This window comes from Lutjanus erythropterus, chromosome 18, assembly GCF_056507025.1.
Source record: "Lutjanus erythropterus isolate fLutEry1 chromosome 18, fLutEry1.hap2, whole genome shotgun sequence".
In the NCBI taxonomy this organism is placed as follows: domain Eukaryota; kingdom Metazoa; phylum Chordata; class Actinopteri; order Lutjaniformes; family Lutjanidae; genus Lutjanus; species Lutjanus erythropterus.
The window spans coordinates 30,469,998-30,495,565 of NC_139334.1; the positions used below are offsets into that span (position 1 = coordinate 30,469,998).

Here is a 25,568-nt window from a genome sequence, read left to right on the forward strand (position 1 = left end):
GTCACATGATGATGCAGATTCAGATTCAGGTGTGTCACACCTATGTGAGTGGGTGATTCCAGGCGTGTACACGCACGTGGGGGAGGATGTAGAGGTTTGAAAAGGCTTAAAATGCTGAAATTGGAGTAAACACAGGTGTGGTTGCAGCTGTACTGTATGTACCAGGTGTGTTCAGGTGTGTTAGAGGTTTCAACAAAAACATTTTAGGCTTCGGTTAAATATGACAGGTGTAGTCAAGGTATGTACAAGCATTTTCAGCAGTTTTACTGTATTCAACAGGTGTGTAGATGAGTTCCATGTACGTTAGAGGTTCTCAGAGAGACCTTTTTGAGTTTTACTGTATGCAACAAGTGAGACATGGTTAAATTAGAACTATTCAGGTGTACATCAGGTGTGGTTGAGTTATCTTGAAGCATCTGTCAGTTAGCAGTATGTCAGTGGGAGGAAGTCTCAGTGGTCAGTGGATGAAGAGGCGATACAGGAGAGAATCTACCATCAGATCCCACCAAAAGGTGTGTTATGTGTGTCATATCATGACATGGACATAGTATCGATATATTGCCCGGCTGTAGGATCGTGTCTAGAAGGGAACTCTAGATTCACATAAGACGCATGAGACTGATACAGAATGAATCACAATATTGAGAGAGCAGAATAATTATAATTCTCCTCTCTGAATCCCAAATGTTGTCCTCAGATCGTCGGGATGCTGATGGAACTGGATGACATGAAAGTCCAGTACGAGCGACTGGTCTCAGATCTGCTTCACTGGATCAAAACCAAGGTAACAAAAAACAACAAAAGTGTTGACAACAAACAGAGTTTGTCTGAACCTGTTGATTGATTATTTTCTGATTAACTGAAGGTGGTGCAGCTGAACGACAGACGATTCCCAAACTCTGTGAGGGAGATGCAGAAGCTGATGACAGCGTTCAAGACCTACAGGACTGTGGAGAAACCTCCCAAGTACCAGGTGAGACAGCATCAGAACGGTCAAACAATCGGATTGATTTCTCATCCTGCAGGTCAAATCAGTCACTCTATGACACGTTTGGGCCTCTTGTTTAGAGTTACCAGTCCGGTCCAAAATATTTCCACAGTCTTGCTTCCTGTCTTTTTCTTGGCTGCTTGACATTCTCCCCCTGAATGTTTGGGAATGATGTGAAACGATGACACGGAAGTGCCATGAGAATTTCAAAATAAATGTGTAATGAAGATGATGTGGCCTCTGTGCTCTGCATCAGTGTCATTGGCTCATTGAATCGATACATCGATGGTGGATGGTGGCTAAAAAATTAAAAATTAAAAAAGACTTTTCAGCTTCTCTTAAAAATCAGATTCAGATGAATTTTTTTTGGCGATCATGTAAATTGTTTTCCCGGAGAACATATTCAGTTTTATTTTTGTCTGACTGTGTGTTTTATTTAATTTTCTGTCCTCAGGAGCGTGGGGCAATTGAAGCTCATCTGTTCAGTCTGAAGACTCAGCTGGCAGCCAACAACCAATGGGCTTACAATCCTCCAGAGGGTATGTAACACACACACACACACGCACACACACACACACACACACGCACACACACACACACACACACGCACACACACACACACACACACACACACACACACACACACACACACACACACACACACTAACAGATACACACTCACAGATGAACAATACATCAACACAAACAGACACAGTTTGATTTTATTGTTATTTTATCAGTTTAACATGCAACTATTCTACTATAATCAATTATACACAACGTTTTTTTGTGCTTTTGGACTGATCAAATTTCGATTACAGGACACAAGCTTGCTGTATGATGATGTCAAGAAATTGTTATTTTGTGGTCTGAAGAAAAAAACATGAATCTCTCCCGAATCATTTGAAACGTCATTAATAAAGTTGACCTTCAAATTCTAAATCAATATTTAATACATGCTGTGCAGCTTTGTTTTAGTGCATCTCTATTCATTCTGTTTAAACCTGCTATTGTTGCACGGTTGCAGATAAAAATTAGTCTGCGCTAATATTGTTATTATTATACTATTGGTACTGTATTTATACTATTTGTAGAATTATATTCCATTATTACATGGCCTTATTAAATACTCAATTCTGATTGGTCAGTTACAGCAGTCTAAGGTCTGTTATTTCTTTATAGCAAACTGTTGCTTTGGACATAGTTCTGATCATAGACACGGGATGAACAATAAAATCATTGTTAAATCAATGAAATAATTTTAAAATTTAATGTTTTGTGTCACATTATTGATATTTTTTGGTACATAAACATATAAGAAGGTCACCATTACAAAATAAAGCCATAAAATCAGTTTAAAATTGATGTTTTGTGTCACACAAATGTGTGCCAAATATTTTTTTTATTTTGGTAAGTAACCATGTAATAAGTGGGATGCTGTATAATGATTCAAGACCTGCATCATCCTGTCGGGATTTATTTCACAAGAACGACCTGCTCACAATACATTATCCCTTACATAGCAGACCGTTGCTATGAAGAGCAGGCCGTTGCTATAGATGTAGTACTAATCATGGACTCTGGAGGAACAATAGGATGATTTTTAAATCCATAAAATCATTTTAGAATTAATGTTTTGTGTCTTCAGGATGATTCAAGACTCCTGCACTTTGCATCAGGATCCTGCATCATCCTGTTGGGGTTTATTTCGCAATAATGACCTGGTCACTGTACATTATCCCTTTCAGTGATGATAACTGACATTCAGAGCTTTATTAAAAAATAGAAGCTTTAAATGTTAATATAACCAAAAAAAGGCCTTTAGTACAGCTGTAAAAAAATACACCAATGTTATTGTAACCTTTGATAATAGCACACTTTCTAGATTTTCTGTCATTGTGTTTTGTTTGTTTGAAGGTAAAACTCTGAGCGACATCGAGAAGAGCTGGGTCCTGCTGGAGAGAGCTGAACATGAGCGAGAGCGAGCCCTGCAGGAGGCGCTGCTGCGCCTGGAGAACCTGGAGCAGCTCGCCCAGAAGTTTGAGAGGAAGGTAACAACATCTGTCCATAAAGACAGTCCTGTTTGAAATCAAAGAAATCCTTATATCACTCCAGACTTCCCAAAAACTAACTCTTTCTTATTTCTCTTTTTATATTTGTGACTTTGGATGAACTTGAACATGAGTATCATAGAAATGAAGCATTTTCTCTGTAAAGTGAAAGTGAATGTAAAGTAGAAAATAGTGGAATCACCTCGTGTTGCTCTTCACACCTCTGAAGACCAAACAGATAAACAACGATCTGGATCTGTGTGTATCCCAGATTCGACCAGCAGTCAGTTTGTTTCTGTTCCTCAGGCAGCGCTGAGGGAGGGGTACCTGGAGGACACGCTGCGTCTGATCCGGAGACAGGACCTCCGGGGTCTCTCTACTCTGGAGGAGGCTCAAGCAGCTGGTCGACGTCTGGAGGCTCTGGCCACCGACGCTCTGGCCAGAGGGCCACGATTCACCGCCCTGAGAGACATGGCCAAGACCATCGAGAGAGGAAACTATCACAGCAAGGAGCAGATCATTAAGAGGTGACATCTGATCTCTCTAAAGCAAGAACATTTCATCATCTCAATTTATGTGTTTGAGCAGAGTTTGTGAAAATACAACTGTTCTGCATTTACATGACAGTAGGAATGATGTGTGTGTGTGTGTGTGTGTGTGTGCGTGTGTGTGTGTGTGTGTGTGTGTGTATATATAAACTTCATATATGTATAATATATACATCTGTGTGTGTTTGTGTTTGAAAGAGAGGAGAACATCAGCCATCGATGGAAGGACCTGCTGCAGCAGCTCCAAGACCAGAGGGGGCTGCTGGGAAATGTAGTTGAAAATCTCAGCGTGCTCCGAGACATCGAGCTCATCTCCCAGGAGCTGAAAGAACTGCAGGTGAGTTCACACTGAAACTCATTTAACAACACGTTTATACCGAGAGGAAACTGAACAGAAAGTAGAACAGCTACTCGGAAGCTTTTTCATTCTGACGGCTTTCAAGCATCACAAAAATAACAGCACGTAAAAAGAAACAATTTGTCACATATTTCCAAAGTTCTGTGATGATAGGAATAAAATTTCAGGTAATGAAAAGTTTGAACTTTATTCTAAAAAAGGAGCATAAAAAAGAAAGAAAGTAAAATAAGAGATTTACTATAATTTATAGAAAACTATGACAAAAGAAGTTAGTGATGACAGAGTTTTGATAATAAAAGAGCTGGTCTGTAAAAAGCTAGTTTTGGATTAGTGAACCCTTTTTTTTTCAGACTTTATGATTTCCCATGGAACCATCCCAGCAGCTTGTTTGATTTTTTTTGTCCCTCCCTCTGTCCTCCATCCCTCCCTCTCTGTCTCCAGTCTCAGGCCAGTTCCTCTGAACTGGGCAAACAGCTGGCTGAGGTGGAGTCTCTCCTTCAGAAACAGGATCTCCTGGAGGCTCAGATCTCCACTCATGGTGAAACCATCACTGCCATCAGCAGCACCGCACTGAAGGTACAATACTGATTATCATCCATGACTGTAATCATACTGTCTGACAGTACATTTACTCAAGTACTGCTCTAATATACGACTTCACTTGTGCTTTACTACAGTATGGTCATTTTAGGCTGCTTTATACTTCTAGTCTGCTATATTTCAGAGGGAAATTATATTATTTATTGTCCTGAAATGGGCTATTCTGCATGTTGAGTACTTTTACTTTTGTACTTTTACTTAAAGACCAGTGTATAGGATTTAGTGGCATTTAGTAGTGAGCTTGCAAACACATTGCTTTACCCTCTTCTTCCAAGTGTGTTGAAGAACGTACAGTGATCGCAAAACTTTTGCAAAATGTGAAAAGTCGTATCTAGCAGCAGTGTTTGGGTTTGGGCTGCTATAGAAACACACACTTCCTCTGTAGATAAAAACGACTGGTTCTAAGATAACAAGAACACAGTGATTGTTATTTTTTGGGTGACTATACACCAATGGAATCGTACTTGAATTTTTGATGTTGAATATTATATTCCATTTCTGCCATAAATCCCTGTCAATATTAAACACCGGACCTTTAAAGGTGAAATATATATAATTTTTTATAAAAGTTGACAAAAATGATCAACAGAATATGAAGAAATAACAGTGCTGACGTTATGTTAAAGATGTCCATGTATTCTATTTCACAACCAGCTGAGCTAACCAGCTAACAGCAGTTACTCTGGTGATGTGCTGCCCCCTATGTGTTTGGAGTATGAATTCAACAGGAATTCAACATAATACACCTTTAAGTAAAATTTTTAATTCAGGCCTTTTCCATGTGTTTCTACTCTGGGATTTTGACACTTTTAGTGAAGTAAAAGTTCTGAAAACTTCTTCCTGGTTGAGTTGTCCACTCATCTGTCTCTGTCTTCTTCTCAGGTGAAAGTTCGAGACGGTCAGCAGATTCAGAGCAGAGTGAGAGCTCTTGACACTCAGTACAAATCTCTGGTGACCCTCAGCAGCAACAGGTTCTCTTCTTTTTTTTAACGTTAATAAATGCTGATTGATAAATTGATAATTTACTGAACAACGCATGTGAATATTCTTATTATTTTGTTTCCTCTTGTCAGGAGGAAGCAGCTGGAGGCTCAGTTGAGGCTGTTTGAGTTCTTCTATGACTGTGAGGAGTTGGAGGCTTGGCTTTATGAACGCTGGTTGAGGCTGCAGACGGCTGGACTTGGACGAGACCTGAACCACATCCAGCTGAGCCAACACAAACACAAGGTGGGAAACACAAGGAGATAAATACACACCTTCATCATCGGCATCAGGGGAAACATTTATGATACATGAAGTCTTTTAAAATACATTTTTATTTTAATTCATCCCTTCAGTAAAGAGTGAAAGTTTTATTGCAAACAGTCAACTTTTCTGTGGTACAGATTAATTATTAAGTGGTGCATTTGAGAACTTTAACAAAAACCTAAAGAAAATTCAGGCAACAATTCTCATGTAGTTTGAATTTTCTCTGAGGTGTGAACAAATGAAGAAAAAGATATCAACTAAAACAAAAATAAACCTGAATAAAAAAATAAGTTATGCAAGTTTATTTTCCCAGCACTTTTCATGTAGTAAGTCAATTTAAAATGTTTTACATATTACATTAAAAAAATAACAAAAGAAAGAATAACAGCATAAAACCAATAAAGTTACAAGGAAACATTTTTAAAGGATACTGAAATAAACAATACTATGATGGTTTGTTGAGAGAAGTTTATTTTAATTTTTTTAGAAGATTTTTACATAAATATATGCACTACAGAAATTAATGATTTTAAATTTAAATATATTTATTAATTTAATACATTTAGCAGATTGTAGACATACATTACTGAACCTTACTCACACTGAACATGTGGCAGTATATAAAATAAATACAAATATAACTTGAAAATAAATACATTTCTAAATATCAAGTTGAAAAGGACTAAGATTTTATTTCCTGAATTCCTAATTACAAGAAGAGATTTCTCTAAACTTTAAACTCTTCTGACACCTAAAAAATCTGCTGTCTTTCTATTCGTCTTTTCACTTTTCATAGTTATTGTATGATGATAATTCTAATAACAGTAGTTATATATCATGTTATTACAGTTTACACCCTGTTTCTTCTTTGTTTATCCTTGTGTATTTATCTCTGTTTTTATTATTATTGTCCCTAAAGTTACTGTTCAGTGTTTTATTTTTGCATCAATAATAATAAATAGATCAATTTATCAATAAATAAATAGGAGAGAATAATTGAACATGATTATTTCACAGATACAGATCAAATAAAACATCTGTATAACTGTACTGGGGTCAGTTGATTTAATAAATGAATGTGATCACGTTCTGTCAGGTTCTGGAGGCGGAGCTTCAGGCCCAGGAGTCTCTGTATCAGGGGGTTCTGGGTCGAGGTCAGGATCTGCTGTCCAAACAGAGTCAGGTCAACCAGCGAGCCATCCAGAAGTGGATCCGTACCCTGAAAAAGCAGTGGAGTCACCTGACCGAGGAGGCAACGGGGCGCCGCAACAGACTGCAGGCCGCCGCCGCCATCAAACAGGTAAACGAGGAAAAAACATGAGACAGGTGAAGAAAGATGAACAAGCTGAGACAGAGAAACCAAACAGAAGAGGAAAATAGCTAGGTTTTGGTAAGCTGATACATCGGACTGGGGTCTTCAACGTTTTTCAGGTGATGGAGCCCTGCGCTGTTAGACAGGTGGACCAGGGAGCCCCAGCTACGTATATTGCACTGAATTTTTTCAGGTCTTCGCCCTTTTATGCTTCCCTGTCAGTCAGTAGCCTGGCTAATGTCAGGTATGTTAGTCTCACCTCTGCACTCTCACCAGTGTTTCCTCAGACTGAAGGTATTTCAGCTGATTGGCCAATTTGTCTCAATAATACACGATTAACTAGTTCACCGTGATGGACAGGTGCTGCACAGTTATGTCGTAGGTTAGCTACCTCACATGATTGCACAAGGATTCATGAGTAGCCTTTTATCAGGGTTGTGTAAATTCTGAGGACCCCTAGAGGTCACATGGAAGAGTGTTTCATCTGTTTCTCTGGGCTGGTGATGGTTTATTTAATGTTGATTTAGGGACAAGACAAGAATATAACTTGAACACACAGCAGAATACAAAATATTACCTTTGATTTTATTGACTTTTCTGATACACAATAACAATGAAATTCTCCAGTGTGATACCTTATTGTACTTAACCTATTTATTTATTTATTTGTTAACTATTTATTTATGAATTTTAGTCTGTTTTACTAGTTGGTATATCATTTTACAGTTTTTAGCATATTTCTTTATTTTCATCTTCTGTATTGTTATTGTTTTATCGTGTCCTGCACTTTGTGTTACATTTTGTTTGCATGAAAAGTGCATTGTAGCTAAGCTATCAATTAGAATGTCCTCCTGGGCAAGAAAACAGAAACATCCCTGTGTTTTTCAGGCCTCACAGATGCATCAATTTCAAATTAAAAAAAAGCTAGAACACTGAGGTTGTTTTAGAAGAACAGTTTCTTCTGTGGCTCTAGCGATTTCTGCTTTGTCTTTTCTGTTTTCACAAAAGTTAATTTGCTACCAGCTTTTCACACACTGATGATGTCACAAGTAGGTGTTTTTTTCACGATCCAAACAGACATCTTGTTTATAAACCACAGTCACAGTTACTGTGTGTGGTTGTGGTTTATTGGGACTGGACAGTTTAAACAGCAGAGCTAACTGCCTTCCTTCTGTTCAGTACTTTGCAGATGTGGCAGAGGCCAACTCCTGGCTGGGTGACAGGAAACCACTGCTGACCAGCGAGGATCATGGGAAGGATGAGTCGAGCACAGCGGCGTTGCTGCAGCGCCACCTGCGGTTGGAGAAGGAGATGGCAGCTTATGCCTCGGAGATAAAGAGACTGTCGGAGCAGGCGAGGAACGCGGCGCAGCTCACAGCTCTGACTGTGAGTACAGACTCAAATCAGACTCTCTGCGTCTGTGAGCTCCAAGATAAACATCTGTTCAGTTTTTAACAGGTTATAAAACAGTTTGTTAGCCGGTCAGAAAGAAGCAGGAGGAGATTTTATTTTGATCTGTTATTTAAGACGTGATATTTGTTGTTTAGTTTGACTGTTTTTGTCCACAGGGGGCTCCTTCCTTTTTGTAGTTTCAACTAAACATGTTTTAAATTGTCACTTGATGGTTTACATTTCTAATAATTCACTTTCATTATGTAGGCGGAGCCTCAGCAGAGTAAGATGATCCAATACAGCGACTCCTCTGGAGAAGAGGAGGGACCAGGAGCAGTGACATCACCACCACAGAGCGCAAAGGGTGGGAGGGGCTCTGGCAGCTCCGCCTCTCAGAGCGAAGACAACAGGGCCAAAGTCCGCTTCAGATACAGCAGAGGTACCTACAGAGATGGTTCACAAAGGAGACGGTGCTCATTAGAGTCCTGAATCTGCTGAGTCTGTTCACAGCAGTGAGAGAAGTGAACATAAGCACAGATTATGACCGTTTCTTTCTCCCCAAAGTGACTGAAGTCAAAATTGAACTCATTTTTCACAGTCCACGTGTCTTCTGAATGCTCTGTCACAAAATGGTATTTTTCTGACAGACAAATGGGGACAGTGGGACTTGTTTGAGACCTGTCTGTCTCAGCAACTCACTGTCACTGCTCTTTAACAACATCAAGCATGTTAAGCTAGCAGATAAAAACAAGTGGTAATGCTTCAGTTTTCACTTCCCATAATTCCATGGTAAATAGGTGGTAATTATGAAGTAATGTTTTTGAAATTTCTTTGAAATTACCTGCAGATTACTCCCAGATTTCATGGTTAATATGCAAGTTTCATTTACATGTAGTTGGTGGTAATTACAAAGCAACATATTTGAAATTTCTCTGAATTTACCTGCAGATTACCTCCAAATTTCATGGCAAGTATGCATGAAAACGACACTTCACCTGTTAAAAGACCTGCAGGGAAATTAAATTCAGGTGGAGGGAATGTTAAAATAAATAAATTAAAAGTAAAATCTTTGAAATGTTAAATTTGATTTGAGTTAAACTGATTTTCAGGTCAGTTTCCGTGGGATCATAATGAGATTGTGACCATCGTCAGCACTGAGCCAGATGGAGAACGAATTCTGGCAAGAGACAGCCGAGGAAACCAGCAGCTCATCCCCAAAACCTACCTGACCCTGATGCCAGCCACCGCACAATCAGTAATCAATAACATTTCAATTATATCAATAATCAGTAACTTTTAAATTAATCTCACCTGTCATTTTAGATCAATAATAAGTCAAATCATTGTCAGTCAGAACCTAATTTAAAAACTGATGTGCTGCTGCTTCTTCGCTCTGTTCAGGCTCCTCCTCCCACTCCGCCCTCTTCCACCAATGGCGTGCCAGAAAGCCCTAGCAGGAAGTTGAGTCGTCCAAGGCGCAGTCGTTCAATGCGTCGCGGCACGGCTGAGATCCAGACAACATGGCTGCCAGACCCACAGTACCAGAGAGACACCGTGGAGAACGCACAGGCCGGCCTGGACCAGGACTACAACTCACTGAACAACCTGGTCAAGGTGACAGGGGCAGGGCAGCATGGGAAATGTAGTTTGAAAACACTGGAATTTGTGTGAAGATTAAATTAAAGCCTGAGGGAAGTCAGATGATTAAGATTCGGTCTTGGGAGAGAAGTTTATTTGGTGGAGGTTTTTTGTTTATTTGCAGTCGAAGACGAGGAGTCTGGAGGAGACGCTGCGTCTGCATCGATTCTACAACAGCTGTCAGGAGTTTGAGTCATGGATGGAGGACAAGGAGAACATCCTGAACACCTTCAGCACCGATGCAGACAACCTGGGAGTCGTCCAGGCCAAATATGAGGTGAGGACTTCACTCAGCTCGATACTGTAACTTACAGCATTTAAATCATATGTGTTTGTCTTGTTGTTTCCTTCATTTTTGTCTTGTCCTCACGTCTTTCATTAAAAACTTTGAATGTCTGCATGCTGTATACTGTGAACACATTTGTCAATCCAGCAACACACTATTGAATTATTATTTATATTAGCTTCTGCCTTTGCTGATATTCTGTTGGTCACTTTTTAATGTAATAATCAGGTTATGATGAGAGTGTCTTCAAATTTGTTGAAATTATTCAGTATAAGTATTCAGTATTCATATGGTAAAGGGACATTTTACCCCAGAATCAAAAGTACACATTTTTCCTCTTACCTGTTGTGTTTTTTATCATCTAGATCAGTGATTCCCAAAGTGTGGGGAGACCCTGCAGGTGGGCCTTGAGAGGTCATGAAAAATAAATAAATAAAAAAAAATTCAACTTAGTTTTTATGTTTTAAATTACCATAGAATATTAATTATTAATTTAAAAAAATGTAACACCAAATATGGTGACCTGTCACATCAACACCAAAACAGATCTTATATCTCGTCACTGGTACGATTGTGTACATGTGTTGATCAGAGTTTTGACTGAAATTTTGGGTGGGCAGCAAAAGATTTCCAGATTTCAATTTGGGCTGTGGCGTTCTTGAGTTTGGGAATGGCTGATCTAGATCTCCAGCTCAGCCAAGGAGGACGCCATTAATGTTTACATCCTCAATTATCACAAGCACCAGCCTCTCACCCATGAGTAGATACACACTTCCAGCTGCGTGGTGATACAGTTGGTGGGTGTAGTGTGGTAGAAAGAAAGTAGTTTTTGCATGAAACTGCTCACAAGAAGATCTGTGGATTATCTGGAGTAACCAGGTCACAATTTCTGGAAAGAGACACTGCTGTTGAGTTTTTAAAAATGTATTTTTTTGTACTTTGAGCACCACAAACTGTTTGCCATCTAGTTTCATTATATTTTAGAGAATACAGACATCTCTATTTGAAAACTCTGCAGCTCACACCTGAACTATCTAGATGGATAAACAGCATAAAAGATTAGAGGGAAAAAGTGTATTTTTTATTTTTGGGGAGAACTCTCACATCAGCTCAGATCGATTGTTTCCAAAGTAAAGTATGATCATTTTGAGATTCGACCTGTGTTGACGTTGACTTCCTATTTTAGAACTTCCTGACAGAGCTGGCGAGTGGGCGTGGCCAGTTGGATGACATTATCAAAATGGCAGAGGAGTTGGTGAAGAGCCGACACAGTAAACAGAGGGAGATCCAGGCCAGACAGAGGAGCGTTTCCAACAGGTACAAAATGAACATGAAACAGAACGTCTTGGTCCAGATTAACATTAAAATCAATCAGGCCCGGTGTAAAGGTGTCTTAGTTTCCGAACACAACCAGAGTCTACCGCTCTGTTCTGACCTGGACTTCCTGTTCGTGCAGGTGGGATCGGATCCAGCAGCTGAAGGATGAGAAAGGACACGAGCTGCTGAGCACGGCGGACGTTCAGTCCTTCCTGCAGAGCTGCGAGGAGGCCAAAGCTCAGCTGCACGGTCAGCTGTCCCGCCTGGACACTGTGGACGTGGGCTGCAGCTCCTTCACCCTGCTGGCTGAGGAGAAGAACCAGGCTCAGGCCGTCAGAGACATCCAGGCCCTGGAGAGCAAGATCGCCTACCTGAAGAGTGTCGCCAAGATGTACGCATCACATTTACAATATAGAAAACTCATTATGATTCAGGAGAAAATGGCCTGAAAAGGGTTGAGATTATGTAAAAGTTGAATGGAAGTTTGATCTGACCTTTTCATTTCAATAATTTAGAAAACTTAAGAATTCTCTTCAGAACCCAATGAAATAACTTCCAAATTATTACATCTTATTTGTTTTATTAACTTCTGGATTTTCTTGTGGAGGTTTCACCCAAGAGATTCTTGCTGCCACATTTTTTAAAGACTTTATGAAGTATTGAGGATGTAAAAGTGGCCCATCACAAAGCAAACTGTAAACATGATAACAGAACATTTTCACAGCTCTGTTTGGCACCAAAAATGTGTCAGGAAGTCTTCAAACAATGTGTCTTCTGGTCCATGATGTTTTTTTTGTTTTTGTTTTTTTGTTCAGGAAGCAGGACTGCAGTCCAGCAGAGAGTGCAGCCATATCGGAGGAGGTTCGGGGTCTGGAGGCTCTGCTGAGTCAGGTTTGAGTTCAGTTCATCATCACAGACTCAAGTGACCCTCACACATTCAACACTCTCTTGGTAGTGAAAGTGTATCGTAGAGAAACGTCTAATACCAACAGCAGAGCTGATAATGTTGTAGCTTAATGATACTACAGCCTTTAATAATTTAGACCTGGGACCTGTTTAATACAGTGTTTCTGTATCATCTCTACTCATCACCTTTTACTTTCAAGATGAATAGACAAGCTTTCCCATAAAACCTGAATAATATTAACATATCCCATAGAGGAAAATGCTACTTTTAGGAATTTTTTGGAATATCAAAATGGAACAGTCTGTTTACATGACCTGTATCAAAGTCAAAATACTGTCATATTTGGAGTAATAGCTGAAAATTGGTGTGTGTGAAAACATTTTCTGTGATTCAGTGCATCAATAAAGAAACGTCTGCTTTAATGATGAGCTGAAGAACCTAAACTCTGACAACCTGTCAGACGGACGTTCTCCTTCTTACTGTTCTCCTGTTCTGTTGGTGACCAGTTGAAGCATCAGGCGGCCAACAGACAGCGGCTCCTGGAGGAGGCCCGCAGGCTGCAGAGCTTCCAGCAGCAGGCCAAAGAGCTGCAGCTCTGGGCCGGCTCGGTGCAGGACCGCCTCCTGCAGGAGGAGACTCCGACAGATGTGGCCTCAGCTGTCGCCCTGCTGGAGCAACACCAGGAGCTCCTGCTGGAGATGGAGGCACAAAAGAGCAGGTAAAAGACTGAGTTAAAAGTATAGGTATATAAGTTAGTTTGGTCCTAACTGTTGGCTTATTTGTTCTCTGCAGTATCAGAAAAATGCATTTGTGTTCATTTAACTTGTAAGAAGGAAAACAAAAATTAAATCCAATTAGATTTTAGTCAAACAGGGAAGCTCAGTTTTACATATTTATTTATTGAATAAAAGTTCACCGTGTTTTTGTTTCCAGGTTGAAGGAGATGGAGAAGTTGGGTAAATCTCTTCAGAAGGGCTCATCCAGTGGGCAAATAGGGGGCGTCGACATCCAGGAAACCCTGGACAATCTCAGTGCTGATTGGTCTAAGCTTGTCAAGATGTGGACCAGTAGGAAGGAGCGTCTGGAGGAGGAGGTGGAGCTCCAGAGGCTGAACCAGGAAGGAGATCGGATCGAGGCGGCGCTGTCTGGACACGAAGCCCGACTGAGGGTCAAAGATGTCGGGGTGAGGAGGATGCGTCACTTTGATTGGTTTTCATGGTCACATTTGACCATGATGTTTGAGGTTATGTTTCAAACAGTATAATCAAGCTATATGTTGATGTGTCTGTTTGTTGGTGCAGGACTCGGTGGACAGTGTCCACAGTCTGCTGGGACGACAGGAGGAGCTGGAAGGTCTCCTGAAAGCTTTGGACCAACAAGTTCATCTTTTTACTGAACGCTGCCAGGAGCTCATCAACCAACGGCACTATGCTGCAAAACAGTAAGAGAACATAACAGACGTGGAGAATCAGTCCCTGAGTTCAACAACTGATCAGTAACATTAAGTGTCAGTAAAAGTATGTTTTAACCTCAAGTAACTTTTTTTGGGGCAACTCAGTGACAGTGGAAACAAATAATGACCCCAGCAACCTTTGAAGTTGATACTAACTTGTTAGCGAACAGTTGGCACATCCAGCAGTTACAGAGCAACATGATCATTCGTGTGGAGTCGTGTTTGCGTTGAATTTCAGTCCAATATTCACTTTCTTTTGGGTCTGTTTTTGTCTCTTCCGACTCCTGAGGAAAATATCTGGCTCTTTAACTCCTGAGTGTCAGGGATGTGTGCACTTAGTCATCCAGTCGATTAAGCATCACAGTTTGCACCAGAAATACTAGTTGGTGGAAAGAGGACAAAGATGACAGTTAAACCAGCATGGGTTGTCAGTATTTTGATCTAGAGCTTAAAAGCAAGGTTGTATTTAGGCTGTGCATATAAGGACTTGACAGGCCTATGACATCATTTACTGCTCCTGTGTATTTTTTTTGTACTTTTAGACTTGTCATCAGTCCAAATTTAGATGTTTGATCATCCTTAGAGCAGGTAGTATACAGTAACTTTTTACAGCTTTTTCTCTGAAGATGATGAGAGAGAACTGTCAAGTTGGGACTCCACAGACAAAACGATGAGCTGAAACTCACTATAAAACTCCGTGAAGCTGAGGGGAGCTGCACATTCTCTACATGTCTGGGTCATTAAAAAAACAAATTAATTAATGGGATCCATATAAAATATGTATATTTGTTATATAGGTATGTACAGTTATTGCACAGTTCTGCATCAGTGGGGTTACAGCCTGTCAGCTTTATGAATGCTGTACCTGCTTTACAAAACAAACATGAAACAAACTTTAAGACATTAAAGTCCAACACAAAGCTAACTACCTTACTAACAGTGATATGTGTGTAATCTGTTTATCTTTTAGCATCAAAGAGAGGAGCAGGAGCATCCAGAAGGCCAACAAGAAACTGAAGGAGAGCAGCAGGGAGAGGAGGAGTCTGCTGCTGGCCTCAAAGAAATATCAGGTAGTTATTGTCATCATATTATCATGAGCATTTGATATAAAAACTATAGCTGTTTTTTCACTTTTGTCCTGATGCCTCAGTCTTTCTAATGACCTCAGGACAAACTTCATTACGCTGAAAAATAACAGACAGAGTCCTAATGTTTTTAGTGATCGCTTTGGGTTTTTTTAAAAGATTTTTTGCCTTTATTTTGACAGTGACAGCTGAAGATATGACAGGAAAGAGGGTAGAGAGAGGGGATGAAACGCAGCAAACGGGCTGCAGGCGGGAATCGAGGCAGCGACTGCTGCAGAAGACCAATAGCTTCAGCAGGCGGGGCACATGCTCTACCAACTGAGCTGCAGGGGCGCCCCAAATAACTGTTTATAAACTCTCTTATAGCGTCACTGTCGACCAGTGAATATTTCAGTCAAACCACCAGATTCTGATGAAATTTGCTGATTATATTCCCGCTCTCCACAGAAAGTCCATCCTTTAGATTTTAATGAGCCCACTGCGTTTACTTCAGCACCACCAGAAAATGAGAATAATAATGTAAAAAAGATCATTTCCTTTAATGTTGCAAATTTTATCACAAGTAAAAAGTTAAACATAATCACAATTAGATGTTTTTTAAATCGTTAAGCCGTAGTTTGGTGTGTGGTTCACATTTAGTTACTAGGAGCTTCAAAGTAAACAACATGAGATACAATTCCTGCTGAAAAAAAAAACTTAAGCAAGTGGCATATCTTCATATTTTAATGTAAATTCAATCATCATTGATTGACGGATAGATGGGATCAGTTTTGCTGATGTTTTGTGCTGCAGGAGTTCCAGAGAGATTCAGACGAGCTGCTGCTGTGGATGGAGGAGAAGTTTAAGGTGGCGGAGGACGAGTCGTATCGTGACCCCACCAACATCCTCCGAAAGCTGAAGAGACATGAGGCGGCTGAGAAGGAGATGCAGGCGAACCAGGTCTGGCTGGATAGACTGGTTCAGGTAAGCTGCTGCTCACTGGTTCCCAGTTCACTGACACTTCACTGACCCATCGTCACATCATGTAAACCCACACTACAGCATGTGTGTGTTAAATGTGCAGCTGGGGCAGGAGATGCTCGATGAAGAGCACTACAACAGTCAGAGCATCATGAGGAAGTCTACTCAGCTCAGCAGCCGCTGGAGGAGACTACAGGACAAGATGGCTGACAGAGGAGACAAACTGAGACAGGCGGGACAGCAGGAGCAGCTGATGGAGCTGCTGCAGGTAAAACACTGACAAAAGAAACTGACCAGAGGTTTAAAATGAATCTGGACTAACTCAGCTATTGAACCCATAAGTGACTGACTCAGCCCTTAAAACCTGACTAACTATGACTTCATTTGTTACTAACTCAGCTAACTAACAGCTAACCGATCAGTGCTAATGAAGGACATGGCACACCAATCCAACAACAGGGGAACAAAACAACAGATTTAACAGGTCAAACTGTTGACCCAAAAAATCACCTCAAAATGAAGAGTGAACAGGATATCTATTCTAGTTTAGAGACATTCCTGGTACTATTGTGTTTAAAAGTGGCAAAGCATCTTAAAACATAGAAGCAATATCAGAAATAATGAAAAAAAATCTGGAAGCAGGAAAATGAAGACTGTTCTTTTTTCATAATCTTCTCTGGGATCGCACCAGAGCAGAACTGATTAAGTGACTGAATTTATCAGCTAACTAATTCACCAGCTGACAGATAACTGGCTAACCATTTAGCTAACTGACCAGCTGTAAACAAGTGAGGAGACATGGAGGAGATATGGTTCAGTGTGCAGGATGAGTACTTTGATTAAAACTTACAAACTAACTTAATTTAGCTTGGCGACAGACTGGCTAACATCAGGATGACAAACTATCTTTTGCACTGACAACTAACAGCTGGTGAACAGCCAGTGGACTCATCATGAGTTGTGACTGACTGACCAACTAAATAAATAACATAACCTTATTTCTGACTCGCTAACAAGTATAGCTAGCTAGTAACTCAGCCAACAAGCTAATTAACTGACTGTCTAGCCAACCACCTAGCAAATTAGCTAACTGTCTAGCTGATTAGCCAAACAACATATTAAGATTTAGCTAAATATCATCACTGCTGGAGAAAAACGTTCAGCCTGTTAAGAACAGAGAAACACATTCTGTCAGAGTTTACCCAGACAACTTTGACATTAAAATATGCAAATTACTCATACTGAGTTTTCTGTGTTAGCCTGGTTAAAATCATTCCTCCGTCCTCCTCAGGATGCCAAGCTGAAGATTGAGGCCATCCAGTGGATGCTGAACAACGCTGCCAAAGGTCACGACCTCCGCTCTAGCCGGCAGCTTCTGAAGGTGAGGCCACACGAGGCTAACACTAATAGATCTGCAGTCATCTTATATGGGATTGTGATGGTCCAGTATAGTTTAATCACATACAGTATTTGTTATGTAACCGGAGCCTGTTAGTGGTCAGTTAACTCTTGTGTTTCTGCGTGAAGGAGCATCAGCAGCTGGAGCAGGACGCCAAAGAGCTGGCAGAGAAGATCAACTCCATCGTCAGCAGGGCCAAACACCTTGCCTCCAATCACTTTGACTCTCAGAGGATCCTCCAGGAGACCGACACGTACCTCACTCTGTGAGTTCACTCTCCAGGGGGAGGTTGGAACAGCAGATTTGATAATACTGATTTTAACCATGCTAGCTAGCAGTGTGGCACCAGCAGGTAACCCACAAAAAGTTGTTTAATGGGTAAAAAAAAATAAATATAAATTCACAGGCAAGGATAAAAATGAACCAACAGCAGGCAGTGCAACTTGCACTCTGAAAATGGCAAATTAGCACCTGGGATGCTAATGGCACAAACATAAACAGGCTAACAGCTGTTAGCTTTTCTTTTGCAGTGATGTAGTCAATGTAATGCCAGAGCTCACCTGCCAGCATGCAAATTTTCCCCATCGACACCATTTTGCAGCAGCACCGTTGCTGCATCCTGGGCTTAGCGCTGCCCAAGATACTTGTGATTGGTTTGAAGAAATGCAAACAAGGCAGGGTGTTTTTTCTCTGTAGCAAAATGTGTGGAAGCAGACTTTTCTCCAGCACTGAGCGCTGTGGAGAGACGTCTGGCTGTGTGAGACTGTATCAGAACTAATTAGCTGCGAGGATTTTATTGTGAAGCCTTTTTGATGTCAGTGTTTGATCTGACAGCAGTGGAGACTATCTGATAGCTTAAAAATGGATGACATAAAGGCAAAAATAGCCAGTGGACAACATATTCTCAAAGGCAAAGCTGCATATTTCGGAGAAATGTGTTATGATCAGAGACTGTGAGAATAATGTTAGCAGTAAAAAGTGCTAAAAAGTATTAGCTTTTGATAACCACAAGCAAGACACATCGTTGTCACCGTGGAAACACTTAAGCAGCAGGAGCACAGATGCAGAGACAGTTAAGAACACACATGAGTGACTGTGCATGTGTGTTTAATCACAAGTGGGGTTGCAGGACTTTCATAAATGGTTCTGGGAAGGCCAGGATGTGACATAGAGCTGCAAAGATTAATCGATTTTGAAACAATTACTAAATTAATCACCAACTATTTTCATAAATGAGGAGCTGGTTTGAGTATTATTTCAGAAAAAAGTCAAAATTTCAGCTTCTTAAATGTGAATATTTTCTGGTGTCTTTACTCTTATGACAGTAAACTGAATATGAGGACATCATCTTGGACTTTAGGAAACAGTCATCAACATTTTTTCACCATTTTTTGACAATTTATAGACTTTACAACTAATCAATTAATCAACCAGAGAAAATAATCAACATATTAATCGATTATGAAAATTATCATTAGTTGCAACCTTAGAAATGATTGTGGGCAACATGCCAGTTCTGGTTCTCAGCTCAGTTTGGATGCTGCAGGACTCTGATTCTGTCCTTTGTCAATAAATTAATGTATGAACATGCTCATGTAATTCATGAAAATGGAGTGAGCAGTAAAAATACCAAGAGGAAAAACGCATAAGATAATTTATGATCATGTAGTGGGACATGAAGCAGGTGATGTTGGTTTGACGAGCTTTTGTGCTGCAGGTTCAAGTCTCTCCAGAAGCCTCTGGACCGGCGTCGAGCTCAGCTGGAGGCCTCGGTGCTGCTGTTTGGGTTTTATCACGACGTGGACCTGGAGCTCAGCTGGATCTCTGAACACGTTCCTGCCTCTGGATCAACAGGATACGACAAGTCTCTGGCTGGAGCCATCAGCCTCATGCAGAAACACAAGGTACCAGCTGGATTTAGACTTCAAAACGTAGAAAAAGTAAAAAATGATGTAATGATGGTGAACATAAAGAGAGATGTGGCATATGAAGATCCATTCTTTATGTGTATTTTAACCCTAACAAACCTGTTTCAACCTGTGTGTGTTCAGGAGTTGCAGGCGGAAGTAAACGCCCATCGAAAACACCTGAACCATGTTCTGGAGAAGGGGCGGAGCTTGGCCAAATCCAGCAAATCAGAAGCAGAGGAAGTGCTCCAGAGGTGCTGTTGCTTCTGTCTTCAGAGCTGAATGTGCTTTTTTTCCTTTGTGTTTCACATCAGAAGTTTCTCTTCTCTGTGATAAATGACTGTGTGGACTGTCTGTCTGCTGCTACTTTTTTCCAGGTGCAAGCACCTGAGTGCAGAGTGGGAGGAGCTTGAGGAGTCCTGCAACAAGAGAGCAGCTCACCTGAGCAAGGCCATCACCAGAGAACAGGTGTGAAGGACAGACAGATGTGATTATTAGGTTTTAAAGAACAAGACAGCCTCAGACTGCATTGTATCAGCCTTATAACAGCCCAACTTGACAAACGAAGAGTTTCAGGAATTATTATTTTTTGCCTTTTCTCTCAGAGTTTGACAGATTCATGATGTATTTCGGTCATTGGGTTGGATTTATTTTCTTAGTCTGCAAAACGCTGCTGGAGTTTCACAGGAAAACAGTGTTGCAGAATCTCCCAAACAATGGAAGTGAATGGGATCAGTTTTCAAATGGAGAAAACAACCACAAAAAAAAACCCATAAAATTCCTCCATACTGCTCGTCTGACATAATCCAGGTCTCCAAAGCCTCCACATGCTGTTTGCACACGGTCACACCACACACACAGACAGTGTGCATGTGCACATGAACGTGGCCCCAACCTAAGGATCTACAGTGAAGATTCAGGCTGAGAACATGGTGTAAAGACATGTTCCAAGTCTGTCGGCATGTAATTGTGTGGACTGCATGATGATAAGTTTAATTTTAAAAAAGTGAAAAATGGCAAAGTAAAGCCATAAATTTGCTCCATTGCTCAGAGACCTATAGCTGACAGAGAGAGAACAGTCCAGCAGGTTCGCTACACTTGTACATTTGATTTGGGAGCATTTTGAATTGAATTTTGACTCTGAATTTGAACTCTGTGCAGCTGCTGTTGGACTGCTCAGAGTTAGAGTCCAGGCTGACCGAGACACTCAGTCTGGTGAACACCGACGACTACGGCAAAGACCAGCTGGCCACGCAGAGTCTCCTCACCAAACACCAGGTACGACACACACTCTGAGAGGTCTGTACTTAACCAAAATGAATGGGAATCCCAGATCGTTCCCTGTGGAAACTTCTCAAAGTGAAACTGAATTTTACAGAAACTCACAGATAGTTCACTTTGTATTTATCCACTTTTCTGCTGCATATTTTGCGTAGAACACTTAAATTTTATTCTCCAAAGTTTATTTTTAGTTTATTTACTTTTTTGTTTCAAATTATTTTTTTTAAACTCACAGACTGTCTGATGGGGAAAAGGTGAAACATAGCTGCATGTTGTATCTGTGAACAGCATCCTGATGTTTCTCTGGCTGTAGGTGGTGGAGGGCCAGCTGGAGGTGCTGGAGGTGGAGGTGGAGCAGCTGGGAGACCAGGTGGAGCAGGCGGTTCAGAACTGGAGCCTGGAGGAGCTCAACAGGCCCTACAGTCGCCTCAGCAGCCTGAAGCAGCAGCTGCAGCACCAGGCTGCTCTCAGGTAAACATACGACTGTTACACAAACTGCTCAGAGTGTTTCCCACCTGTCTGTGTACCCGTGTGTCTCACTCTCCATGTGTGTCCTGTCAGGGGTCAGAGGTTAAAGGAGGTCCTCCATCTTCACGAGTTCATTCGAGAGTCATCAGAGCTGGAGGACTGGATGAACCAGCAGAGACAGACTGCAGAGTCTCAGGACCTCGGCAACGACTACCAGCATGTTCAGGTTACACCTCGTTAACAGGATCCTGTGCTAAAGACCCACACATAAACCAGACAGCCTGAAATTATTGCCTGATCCTGGCTTATTACAGATTCATCACGATCTGTATACTGTATGTCAGCCAATAAGTGACAGTAGAGATTGTTGAGGATATTTCTTAAACTCATTTTAAAAGTGTTTCTGTTGCAGAGTTTGTTCATCAGACAGCTCGGTCAAGTTTATTTTTACTCTTAACTCCATACGCTGGTCACCATTTTTAAATAACTACATTTATACAATAAAATAAGGTAAGGTAAACCTACGATGGAGGCCAATCTAGTATTGGTTGGCCTCCACTGTATTATCTACTCATCTATTAATAGTACTTATAGTGTATTTAAAGGACCATACTGCAGTTTTTGCGTGGTCTGAAAAATCATGAACTATGCAAAAAAAAAAGACACCTCTGTATCTATTTGACAATTATTAAATTAAACTACCAGCGGAGATTTTGTTATTAATTTTCATATTAAAGAGGAGAGGATTGAAGTCATGATGATGATATGGCTTGTAAAGGTGTTTAAAGTCGCTGTGAAGTCATCAGTTTGTGTGTGTGTGTGATGTTTCAGTTGCTTCGTGGGAAGTTTGAAGGTTTCCTGAAGCAGCTGGAGGTTGGAGAGGAGAGACTGCAGAGCTGCAGTGACCTGGCTGCTCGACTCATCCGCAATAAACATCCACAGAGTTCAGCAATCAGAGAGGCACTGCAGCAGCTCAGGTACACACACACACACACACACACACACGATTCTTCCTCCTTCCTGTCTTCTTTTTTCTTTGTATGAATTCTGATGTTGTTTCTTTGCAGTGCATGCTGGGAGGACTTGAAGGGCGTGGCCAGAGAGCGCCAGTTTCAGCTGCAGAGAGCTGAGGAGTTTCACCGCTTTTATCAAGACCTGAGTGACGCACTTACTCTCATCCGGGTACAGAGTCTGTCTGTCAGTACATCACATCCATCCAGACAGACATGGTGAAGTCAAATCCTGAAAATCATTCCTTCTTTCTCGCTGTAGGAGCGACAGAAGAGCATCCCTGATGACATGGCGAAGGATTTGCGAGGAGTGATGTCACAGCTGAGGAAACATGAAGCTCTGCTCCACGAGCTGGCTCTCACAGAGCAGCAGGTACAGACACACACAGAGAGAGAGGGGAGAAGTAATCATTCATGTTTAATCAGAACATCTGTCACAACATCTACCACCAGTTAATCATCTATCAGTATTATTTTTAGGGTTTTAATTGCAGTGTGGCAGAATCTGAACCTTTAACAACCTCAATCTGACCCTTTGATTATTTACAAAAATATATCATTGTGTTTTTATTTAAATGACCTGCTAACTTTCTAAATTTATGGTTATTTACATAGTTTATTAGAAGATCATCATTTAATTAGTTGGCCAGTTTGGCCTTTCATTGTTTTTGTCTTTTAGGAGTCAAACTGAATGAAAATAGATTAAATGCAACATTTTGTGGATTAAAACAACAAACTACTTCTAATCTAGGATTACACAAGTGTCTTATTTTTTTCCTGAACCTTTGTACATAATGTTTCTTTTCCATTTGTGAAAAGTAATAAATTGTAGAAACAATTGTTCTACACATTTAAAATCCTGACTGTACAGGTCAGATAGAGGAAATGTAAATGTCTGGTCCCTTGGCTTTACTTTTTTTAAAATTTGGTCCTTCTAAAAAAGTCACTGAATAGGCCTGTGGTAGCGGGTGAGGAATGACAAATAAAGTTTTGAGCACAAAAAAGTAACGGCCTGATTCACAACATGTCATAATGAAACAGTTCACTGGACTTTTATTGTAACGTTGATATTGATCCATCCATGAGATGTGTATTTTTTGTGTGTCATAGTTACAGGAACAGCTGGATGCCGTTGACTCCATCTTGAACCTCTGCACGCCACAGCTGAAGGTCCGCCTGGAGGAGGTGCAGCAGGAGGTGGTGGAGCGATGGGAGGAGCTCCGACACCACGCAGAGCAGAGGGAGGAGGAGCTAAAACTGGCATGCCGGAGATACACGTTCCTCAACACGGTGAGGACAGACAGAGGGACAGATGAATGATTAAACACCATCAATAATCCCGCGATTCCTCTCAGATCTTACCCATGAGTCTCTGTGCTCTGCAGGTGCAGGATTACTTCCTGTGGTCGAGCCAGCTGATTGGTGCGATGACTGCGGAGGAAAGCATCAGCGACGTGGGGACCGCCGATCTCCAGCTGGCACAGCACCAGCAGCTGTGGGCTGAGATGGAGGCCAGACAGGAGACGTACCAGCAGGCTGTGGACATGGGGGAGGAGCTGCAGACACAGGACAGGACACACAGGAAGGAGGTGAGACACTTTAAATCCAGGGTTAAAACTGGTGCTGGAAATCCTTGAAAACACGACAATTTTAATGTTCTCAAGGTTTGAAAAGCTTTACATGATATGATTAGTAATTCGATTTTCTTTCGAATGACTCACTGGGTGCTTTGATGGTTCTTGCAGGTGTTGGAGAAGCTGGAGGCCCTGCAGGCGGAGCGAGACAAGCTGGAGAAGCAATGGAACAAGAGACAGAACTGGTTAGAGACCGTCCACCTGGAGCAGGTCTTCTACAGAGATGTGAACAGCGTGGACAAAACGTCCAGCTCGCAGGAGGTTCGGCCATTCTCTGTGTTTGTTCTTGAGGAAATGAGAACATTCAGTGTCTGATCAGCTGTCAAATCTCCACAGATCCTGCTGCAGAACAGCACTCTGGGAAACACGGTTGATGAGACAGAGGGTTTGATCAAACGCCATGAAGCTTTTGAGAAGCTTCTCAGCTCACAAGAGGACAAGGTCTGCTCTGCCTCTGTTTTATCTCTTATCATTATTTTTATTTACTTAATTTTTCAGTACTTTTTTATTCAATCATTTCATCTCAGATGATGTTGTTTTTCAGATTTGTTGGGCTTTAAATCAACTAATAATTTAGACACTTATGGATAACTGAAGGAGTAATGTGTCCTCTCACAATATGTTGGTGCTTGACTTTTAATGTACATGTTGGTGTTTTACTACTTAATGACTTTGCAGCCTGTTGTTTTTGTTTAAAACTGCTTGAAATTTGGATTGAAATCCACAAAGACTTAACTTAAAAATAAACATTCATAACTATTACAAAACCTAGTTTAACAAAACAGCACTTTTTGCAATTTAGACCATTTCTCCAGACTGTATGGGCATGACAGATCTCTCTGAGAGGTACCAACATGGAAGCAATGTCCTGCTGTGGACAGGGTTGGCACCAAAACATATTTTAGACACCTAAAAAATTCAATATGAGTTTAACTGTGTGCTATATTTAGAATAATTTCACAGCTTTCCTTTGCTGTCAGTCAGATCTTTCTGATAGAAGGTTGTTGGTCTACCGGTGCCTCAATTGGTTACTTAGTAGGGCTGCACGATATTGGAAAAAACTGACATTGCGATTCTTTATAACCCTGAGAAATATATTACGATATGAAAAAATATAGGAATTTTCACCAGATGACTTGAATAGCACTTTATGTTACTGCTGCCATCTTGTGGACAATTAACCTGCACTGATCTTGCGACTCACTCCATATGCAGGGGCGTGGTCTGCTTTGGCAAACCGATTAAGAACGATTGTGATTGGTGGATCACAGCACGCAGTGTGTGTCAGGTACCTTTAAATTAGATGAGTTCGTTTGCCTCCTACATTGCAGGACCTGCGATGTGACTATTGCGCACACGTACATTGCGATGACGATGCTCAAACGATAGATTGTGCAGCTTACTTTGCTTGTGTTATTGTGCGAATTTTGTGTTGTTAATTTGAATCCAAACTAATGTTATTTGTTGCACATTGAGGCAGCGGAAGACCAACAGCTGAGACCTAAGGCCTCCCCCCAGAGCTCAGAGCCCCCCCCCATCCAACAGACACTAAACATTGAGCCAGTATAGCCTGTTAGTGCTGACATACATTCTGACTACACCAAACACATAAAAAAAAGGTCTGTCTGAAGGCATTAATTAGTTTCTAAAGTATCTCTGAACTATCTTTAACCAAATCACACACATTTAGGCTGTTCTATGTGATCTCCTTTGATAACTAATGTAA

The 25,568-nt window shown here is 41.0% G+C and overlaps 1 protein-coding gene across 1 annotated transcript in view; it reads left to right on the top strand.

The window, feature by feature from the left end:
- The window catches only part of sptbn5 (spectrin, beta, non-erythrocytic 5), a 59,881-nt gene that overhangs the window by 11,466 nt on the left and 22,847 nt on the right, over positions 1-25,568 (top strand). The window contains exons 7-45 of the mRNA XM_084742186.1: positions 698-784; positions 866-973; positions 1,443-1,527; positions 2,906-3,039; positions 3,346-3,566; positions 3,786-3,924; positions 4,387-4,521; positions 5,428-5,516; positions 5,619-5,772; positions 6,890-7,093; positions 8,285-8,491; positions 8,765-8,936; positions 9,607-9,752; positions 9,899-10,111; positions 10,260-10,412; positions 11,608-11,738; positions 11,878-12,129; positions 12,554-12,629; positions 13,152-13,363; positions 13,579-13,828; positions 13,947-14,086; positions 15,069-15,168; positions 15,976-16,146; positions 16,247-16,411; positions 17,435-17,524; positions 17,671-17,807; positions 19,260-19,446; positions 19,594-19,703; positions 19,827-19,917; positions 20,611-20,727; positions 21,044-21,201; positions 21,292-21,424; positions 22,030-22,175; positions 22,266-22,380; positions 22,471-22,581; positions 23,319-23,498; positions 23,594-23,797; positions 23,954-24,103; positions 24,179-24,283. Of these exons, the coding sequence (XP_084598312.1) occupies positions 698-784; positions 866-973; positions 1,443-1,527; positions 2,906-3,039; positions 3,346-3,566; positions 3,786-3,924; positions 4,387-4,521; positions 5,428-5,516; positions 5,619-5,772; positions 6,890-7,093; positions 8,285-8,491; positions 8,765-8,936; positions 9,607-9,752; positions 9,899-10,111; positions 10,260-10,412; positions 11,608-11,738; positions 11,878-12,129; positions 12,554-12,629; positions 13,152-13,363; positions 13,579-13,828; positions 13,947-14,086; positions 15,069-15,168; positions 15,976-16,146; positions 16,247-16,411; positions 17,435-17,524; positions 17,671-17,807; positions 19,260-19,446; positions 19,594-19,703; positions 19,827-19,917; positions 20,611-20,727; positions 21,044-21,201; positions 21,292-21,424; positions 22,030-22,175; positions 22,266-22,380; positions 22,471-22,581; positions 23,319-23,498; positions 23,594-23,797; positions 23,954-24,103; positions 24,179-24,283 (5,778 nt within the window). The remainder of the gene's footprint in view (positions 1-697; positions 785-865; positions 974-1,442; positions 1,528-2,905; positions 3,040-3,345; positions 3,567-3,785; positions 3,925-4,386; positions 4,522-5,427; positions 5,517-5,618; positions 5,773-6,889; positions 7,094-8,284; positions 8,492-8,764; positions 8,937-9,606; positions 9,753-9,898; positions 10,112-10,259; positions 10,413-11,607; positions 11,739-11,877; positions 12,130-12,553; positions 12,630-13,151; positions 13,364-13,578; positions 13,829-13,946; positions 14,087-15,068; positions 15,169-15,975; positions 16,147-16,246; positions 16,412-17,434; positions 17,525-17,670; positions 17,808-19,259; positions 19,447-19,593; positions 19,704-19,826; positions 19,918-20,610; positions 20,728-21,043; positions 21,202-21,291; positions 21,425-22,029; positions 22,176-22,265; positions 22,381-22,470; positions 22,582-23,318; positions 23,499-23,593; positions 23,798-23,953; positions 24,104-24,178; positions 24,284-25,568) is intronic.